The following is an 8,218-nucleotide window of genomic DNA, read 5'->3' on the forward strand; positions in this document are numbered from 1 at the left end:
TTTTAAATACAAATAAAGAAGAGCCAACAAGCCAAGGTAAGTCTTCTAACTCTGAAAATTTAAAAGATCAGACATGTTATAGATGTCATAAAAGAGGACACTTTGCTGTAGTTTGTCCAAGTAAACAAGCATTGATAGAAGCATCACTAGAAAAGAAAACTGATTTATCTATGAAGAGTGATAGTTTTATTCAATCTGATTTATTAGCTCAAAATTCTTGTATGATGCACTTGTCTTTGTCAAAGGGTGATGTAACAGGAACTAAGGAGCATGAATTCAAAGGAGAGGAGCCACCAGGCGCCACACCTGTGATGGACCATAAGATGGTTCAAGACACAATGCAGTCCATGTTGTTTAAAGAAGCAAAACCGATCCTAAAAGTATCCCACCAAGGTAAGTGTCTAACACCAACTTTGGATACTAGTACTGACGTGTGTGTTCTTGGTGCAGGGAGAATAAATGAAAGCTATAAGCTTATTGAAGTCCCAAAGAAAGAACCAGACCATAAGCTCAGCCATGAATTCACTCCCAAGTGGAAACCGAAATCTGAACAATCTATTGTTCAAGTTCCAAAACCTATGGTAAGATTCATTTTAGATCAGCATGTTCTTAATATTTCCATGACAGATATAATGCACTTGCTTTTTGTCCAGAGTGTTGAGATTATTTCAGGTTGCCAAGAAGAAAGCTTCAAAGAAATCCCACCGGATAATCTTATGTTGCTAGGAAAATCAACTCCAAGGAAGATCAGAAACGTGGCCACCCAAACTTTAAAGGACCATCCACTCCAGAAGAGATGTAATGGCCATGACCATAGCAGAGGCGTGATCCTTTCACATCTTCTCAAAGAAGAGCCACCAGATGCACCATGCATCACCAAACCGAAATTATACCAAGGTAAGGTTCTAAACTCTCAAAAGAGAATGAAATCTGACTTGCTCTATCTTGATGCAGGTTATATAGTTTCGAGGTCGAAACCTTGTCAAGAGGGAGGGGATGTTTGGTCACGAAATCCATGGTTCAACCAGAGTCTCACCAAACCGTCCAAACCGGCCATCTAGGAGGTACCAGCGACCGAGGTTCAGTCCAAGGCGTATATCTCTACAACCAGAAGGACTTTCAACATGAAACCAATTTTATTGGATTTTATACTCAAGAAGGAGTCCAGCCCAATTGGAATCGAGCCAAAATATTCACGGAGCAAGAAGTTATGAATTTTACAACTCAGAAGTTTCCCAGCCCGTCCATCTGCGAGTACCCGACTTTAGAAGGAGATTCCAGCCCAAGGAAGGAGCGGCCTGAAGCAAATCCCATCATTGGAGTCAAGAGGAGTCTCTCAGCTTTCCATAAAGCCCAATATCAGGAGAAATGGCCACGGAATTATGAAGTTATGATCCAATCTCCAAAACCGGTCAAACCAGTTCTACACTTGCCTCAATTGGAAGCTAACCGGTTTAACCAGCTTCAAACCAGACATTGGCGACCAGGAGATCATTTCAACCAATCAGAAGATATTCTAGGAGTCCAAGAGGAGTTCTGCAAGTTCATACCATGCACCAGCAACCACTGGATCAGGAGGATCCTCATTTACTCAAACTTGCCATATTTGGAGCAAACCGACATTAATGTCCAACAGCTCTTTTCTCTTCAAATCAGACACGAGATCAGAACCTATCCAGCACCCAGGAAGGTCCCAAGGAAGCTCTCTTATCCATTAAAACCGTCCAGGTTCAAGAAGAATCAAGTTTCTCACTTGGAGCCAAAATCCCATAAAAGGCTCCAACGGCTAGTTTCCGATTTTGTTACTTTTCTTGATTTGTTTCCTTTTCTATTTGTTTTAGAACGTTAGGACCTTTGTCTCTGAGCCTTATATAAGCTCCTAGACGTCCATTGTAAAGAGCACCTTTAATCACCAAGTTAATAAAAAGTTTATTCAGTTTTATCAAAGTTGTTCTTTGTATAAAATATCGGTCTTTAGGATTCAAAGAGAGATTCTTTGTTGTCTTATTGATTTCGTGAGTCTAGTTTGTTTGTGCAAATCAAACAAGCTCAGTACACAGATTGAGAGAGTCAATCACTTCGATCCATCATTCCATCAGATTGAGAGATTCAATCAAACCTTCCTCCGCAAATCCACTTCAGTTCATCTTCTAATCAAGCTGAGAGTGATACACATCCAGCAGCTTGATTCCATCCTATCCTTTGTTTATTTATCTTGTTTCATTATCATTATCATCATAATCATATTTGTTTTCATATTTGTTTCTGTTTGAATCATAAAAACTCTAAACTCATAAAAATCGGTTCTCTTTGTTTTCAGGTTTAAACCTTGGTTCCACCATTTTTATCAATTCGTGGGTTACCACCCCTGTGCCTACAACATTTTGGTATCAGAGCTCAAGCTCCTGAATCAGGTCACTCTATCCTTGCATCATTCATATTTGTTTGCATTTGTTTTTCATCATAAACCGAAAATCCATAAAAACTGTTTCTTTGTTTCAAGTTTTGTTTCTGCATTTGTTTTGTGTTCTTTCTGTTCATCCTGCTAAGTGCCACGAAAAAGAAAAGAAAAAGTTTTGTTTGATTCATTTAAAATCGAAAATCCCAAAAGAAAAGTGTTTGCATTCATTAGTTTCCATAAAAGAAAATCTCATAAAAAGTGCTGTTTTGAATTTGATTTCTTTTCATTTGCATCCATAAATTTAAAAGCCCAAAAGAAATCATCCTAGTTATTGTTTCATATCATATTAGTTGATCCATTTCGTGTTTGCATTGAGAAAACCAAAAGAAAAATAATTTTTGCATACTTTATTTCATTTCGGTTCATAATTGCATATTTTCTCGGTTTAGTTTAAATTGCATTGTGCACTTGATTTATTTTGGTTCGACCAGACCTTCCCATTTCTTCACTTGATCTTTGAGAGTGTTTTCAGGAAGCCATGGTAGGAGAAACACACGGCCAATGTCAGATGGCCAAACAGAACCAACATTTGACAGCTTTGCAAGAGGTTGATCTGATTGCACAGCTGAGGAAAAGAAAGAAGGCACAAGGCCAAAGTCCACACCCAGGAGAAAGGAGATTTGGAGATGCTCCAGAGGCTGTCTATGTCGAGCCCAAGCCACCAGATCCTTCAAGGATCAATCAACATCCAACTTCTCAAACCCATACTCATCATGTTGCTAATTCTCGGTTTGATCATAAATCTTGTGCTGATAAAATTGAACTCTTTACATTTTCAGGAGGAAGAAGCTACCTATTTTGGGAGAGGAACCTTGATGAATGGTTTCACTACAACAACATTCTGAAAGAAGAGAGACTATCTTATGCCATTGATCAACTAAGAGGTAATGCCTTTAAATGGTGGGTACAAGAAGAAGATGATAGATGGTTTTACAAGGAGCCAGCTATCAAAACGTGGAGAGATCTTAAGGAAGTCATGAGGGATGAATTTTCACCAGAACTCACAAGTTCTAAGATCCGAAAGATATACCCAAGGAGGTATCTAACTCATGTTTCCAAAGAAAAGCCAGAACCTGTTATTGTCCAAGTAAAGGCTAAGGTAAGTCCTATACTTGATAAATCAGTTAATGAATCATCTACCACTTGTATGAGTCACTTGTCTTTGTCCAAGAATGTTAAGACAGGTCCTGAGGTCCAGAAAGAGACGAACTCAACATCCTTGTTGAGATCAAAAGTTGTCCATGATTTAAGTCCAAGAGACAAGGAGATTTTAAATACAAATAAAGAAGAGCCAACAAGCCTAGGTAAGTCTTCTAACTCTGAAAATTTAAAAGATCAGACATGTTATAGATGTCATAAAAGAGGACACTTTGCTGTAGTTTGTCCAAGTAAACAAGCATTGATAGAAGCATCACTAGAAAAGAAAACTGATTTATCTATGAAGAGTGATAGTTTTATTCAATCTGATTTATTAGCTCAAAATTCTTGTATGATGCACTTGTCTTTGTCAAAGGGTGATGTAACAGGAACTAAGGAGCATGAATTCAAAGGAGAGGAGCCACCAGGCGCCACACCTGTGATGGACCATAAGATGGTTCAAGACACAATGCAGTCCATGTTGTTTAAAGAAGCAAAACCGATCCTAAAAGTATCCCACCAAGGTAAGTGTCTAACACCAACTTTGGATACTAGTACTGACGTGTGTGTTCTTGGTGCAGGGAGAATAAATGAAAGCTATAAGCTTATTGAAGTCCCAAAGAAAGAACCAGACCATAAGCTCAGCCATGAATTCACTCCCAAGTGGAAACCGAAATCTGAACAATCTATTGTTCAAGTTCCAAAACCTATGGTAAGATTCATTTTAGATCAGCATGTTCTTAATATTTCCATGACAGATATAATGCACTTGCTTTTTGTCCAGAGTGTTGAGATTATTTCAGGTTGCCAAGAAGAAAGCTTCAAAGAAATCCCACCGGATAATCTTATGTTGCTAGGAGAATCAACTCCAAGGAAGATCAGAAACGTGGCCACCCAAACTTTAAAGGACCATCCACTCCAGAAGAGATGTAATGGCCATGACCATAGCAGAGGCGTGATCCTTTCACATCTTCTCAAAGAAGAGCCACCAGATGCACCATGCATCACCAAACCGAAATTATACCAAGGTAAGGTTCTAAACTCTCAAAAGAGAATGAAATCTGACTTGCTCTATCTTGATGCAGGTTATATAGTTTCGAGGTCGAAACCTTGTCAAGAGGGAGGGGATGTTGTGGTCACGAAATCCATGGTTCAACCAGAGTCTCACCAAACCGTCCAAACCGGCCATCTAGGAGGTACCAGCGACCGAGGTTCAGTCCAAGGCGTATATCTCTACAACCAGAAGGACTTTCAACATGAAACCAATTTTATTGGATTTTATACTCAAGAAGGAGTCCAGCCCAATTGGAATCGAGCCAAAATATTCACGGAGCAAGAAGTTATGAATTTTACAACTCAGAAGTTTCCCAGCCCGTCCATCTGCGAGTACCCGACTTTAGAAGGAGATTCCAGCCCAAGGAAGGAGCGGCCTGAAGCAAATCCCATCATTGGAGTCAAGAGGAGTCTCTCAGCTTTCCATAAAGCCCAATATCAGGAGAAATGGCCACGGAATTATGAAGTTATGATCCAATCTCCAAAACCGGTCAAACCAGTTCTACACTTGCCTCAATTGGAAGCTAACCGGTTTAACCAGCTTCAAACCAGACATTGGCGACCAGGAGATCATTTCAACCAATCAGAAGATATTCTAGGAGTCCAAGAGGAGTTCTGCAAGTTCATACCATGCACCAGCAACCACTGGATCAGGAGGATCCTCATTTACTCAAACTTGCCATATTTGGAGCAAACCGACATTAATGTCCAACAGCTCTTTTCTCTTCAAATCAGACACGAGATCAGAACCTATCCAGCACCCAGGAAGGTCCCAAGGAAGCTCTCTTATCCATTAAAACCGTCCAGGTTCAAGAAGAATCAAGTTTCTCACTTGGAGCCAAAATCCCATAAAAGGCTCCAACGGCTAGTTTCCGATTTTGTTACTTTTCTTGATTTGTTTCCTTTTCTATTTGTTTTAGAACGTTAGGACCTTTGTCTCTGAGCCTTATATAAGCTCCTAGACGTCCATTGTAAAGAGCACCTTTAATCACCAAGTTAATAAAAAGTTTATTCAGTTTTATCAAAGTTGTTCTTTGTATAAAATATCGGTCTTTAGGATTCAAAGAGAGATTCTTTGTTGTCTTATTGATTTCGTGAGTCTAGTTTGTTTGTGCAAATCAAACAAGCTCAGTACACAGATTGAGAGAGTCAATCACTTCGATCCATCATTCCATCAGATTGAGAGATTCAATCAAACCTTCCTCCGCAAATCCACTTCAGTTCATCTTCTAATCAAGCTGAGAGTGATACACATCCAGCAGCTTGATTCCATCCTATCCTTTGTTTATTTATCTTGTTTCATTATCATTATCATCATCATCATATTTGTTTTCATATTTGTTTCTGTTTGAATCATAAAAACTCTAAACTCATAAAAATCGGTTCTCTTTGTTTTCAGGTTTAAACCTTGGTTCCACCATTTTTATCAATTCGTGGGTTACCCCCCCCCCTGTGCCTACAACATTGCACCTTACGGGTTTACTCACCCGTTGACTCTCACACATGTCAGAGTCCTTGGTCCGTGTTTCAAGATGGGTCGAATGTGGAGCCCACAGGCCGACGCCCTGAACACGCAGATGCCAAGGCACGCCGTGAGTCGCGTGCTGCAGACCACGATTAAGACAGCGACGTCTCTGCGAACGTAACAAAATCCCGGGCTTAGGTCACCACCTTAATCCGCGTCGGTCCACGGCCCGAAGTGATCGGCGGACCGGATTGCTACATTCCGCATCTGAACGTTACGAATCGCCGGCCCCCATCCGCTTCCCTCCCAACAATTTCAAGCACTCTTTGACTCTCTTTTCAAAGTCCCTTTCATCTTTACCTCGCGGTACTTGTACGCTATCGGTCTGTCGTCCATATTTAGCCTTGGACGGAATTTACCGCCTGATTGGGGCTGCATTCCCAAACAACCTGACTCGTAGACAGCGCCTCGTGGTGCGATAGGGTCCGGGCACGACGGAGCTCTCACTCTCTCTGGCGCCCCTTTCCAGGGAATTTGGGCCCAGTCCGTCGCTGAGGACGCTTCTCCATACAACAATTCAAACGTTGAAGAAGTCTGATTTTCAAGCTGGGCTCTTCCCGGTTCGCTCGCCGTTACTAAGGGAATCCTTGTTAGTTTCTTTTCCTCCGCTTATTGATATGCTTAAACTCAGCGGGTGATTCCACCTGACCTGGGTCATCAAGAGCTTTTGGACCGGAACGTCTGACTATATGACGAGAATTAAATTCACCACCGCATGTCAAGACGCTCCTGGCATCCTTAGCTCGGATTTTGGCCAACCGCGTGCGGTAACACACAGGAGATCAGCTTCCGTCCCATATCCTCGAGAGGATGGAGGGACGACGATTTGTGACACCCAGGCAGACGTGCCCTTGGCCAGAAGGCTTGGGGTGCAACTTGCGTTCAAAGACTCGTGGTTCACGGGATTCTGCAATTCACACCAAGTATCGTATTTTGCTACATTCTTCATCGATGCGAGAGCCGAGATATCCATTGCCGAGAATCGTTCTAGACTTTACATTGCAGCACTGCTTCCGAACAAACACTGTCTCCGGGTTGGCGAAAGCATGCTGTTTAGTTGCATTTTCCTTGACACTTATTGTGCCGGGGTTTGGTGATATCCGGAAGCTATGCGTACGATCCAACAAAAACTGAAGTCTTGGGCATGGATGAATGCATAACCATGGAATCGGCAGACACAGTAAGAAACCGGCCTACCGAGAGTGATGTTTCATCATTCTCAGGTCGTTCTGTTTCCAAGATACGACAATAATCCTTCCGCAGGTTCACCTACGGAAACCTTGTTAAGACTTCTCCTTCCTTTAAATAATAAGGTTTAGTGGACTTCTAGCGACGTCGCAGACGGCAAACCACCCACGTCGCCGCGATCCGAACACTTCACCGGATCATTCAATCGGTAGAAGCGATGGGCGGTGTGTACAAAGGGCAAGGACATAGTCAACCCGAGCTGATGACTCGCGCTTACTAGGAATTCCTTGTTGAAGACCAACAATTGCAATGATTTATCCCCATCACGATGAAATTTCAAAGATTACTCGGGCCTGTTGGGCAAGGTGTGAACTCATTGAATACATCAGTGTAGCATGCGTGCGGCCCAGAACATCTAATGGCAACACAGACCTGTTATTGCCTCAAACTTCCTTGGTATAAACGGCCATAGTCCCTCTAAGAAGCCGGCCGTGAAGGGATGCCTCCACGTAGCTAGTTAGCAGGCTGAGGTCTCGTTCGTTAACGGAATTAACCAGACAAATCGCTCCACCAACTAAGAACGGCCATTCACCACCACCCATTGAATCAAGAAAGAGCTCTCAGTCTGTCAATCCTTACTATGTCTGGACCTGGTAAGTTTCCCCGTGTTGAGTCAAACTAAGCCGCAGGCTCCACTCCTGGTGGTGCCCTTCCGTCAATTCCTTTAAGTGTCAGCCTTGCGACCATACTCCCCCCGGAACCCAAAAAATTTGATTTCTCATAAGGTGCCAGCGGAGTCCTAAAAGCAACATCCGCTGATCCCTGGCCAGCATCGTTTATGGTTGAGACTAGGA

At 42.2% G+C, this 8,218-nt stretch overlaps 1 protein-coding gene and 1 non-coding gene across 2 annotated transcripts; one reads left to right on the forward strand and one right to left on the reverse strand.

The window, feature by feature from the left end:
• The first annotated feature begins 2,453 nt into the window (after positions 1-2,453).
• Positions 2,454-5,686, forward strand: LOC117130663. The gene is made up of 2 exons (XM_033283391.1): positions 2,454-4,626; positions 4,684-5,686. Exons 1-2 carry the CDS (start codon positions 2,940-2,942, stop codon positions 5,577-5,579), a joined length of 2,583 nt encoding a protein of 860 aa, XP_033139282.1. The 5' UTR covers positions 2,454-2,939; the 3' UTR covers positions 5,580-5,686.
• Positions 5,687-7,005: 1,319 nt separating this feature from the next.
• Positions 7,006-7,160, reverse strand: LOC117130664. The gene has a single exon (XR_004453976.1). It is a non-coding gene; the product is annotated as a 5.8S ribosomal RNA (ribosomal RNA).
• Between the last annotated feature and the right edge of the window lie 1,058 nt (positions 7,161-8,218).

Source organism: Brassica rapa, unplaced genomic scaffold (assembly GCF_000309985.2).
Source record: "Brassica rapa cultivar Chiifu-401-42 unplaced genomic scaffold, CAAS_Brap_v3.01 Scaffold0622, whole genome shotgun sequence".
Taxonomy (NCBI): domain Eukaryota; kingdom Viridiplantae; phylum Streptophyta; class Magnoliopsida; order Brassicales; family Brassicaceae; genus Brassica; species Brassica rapa.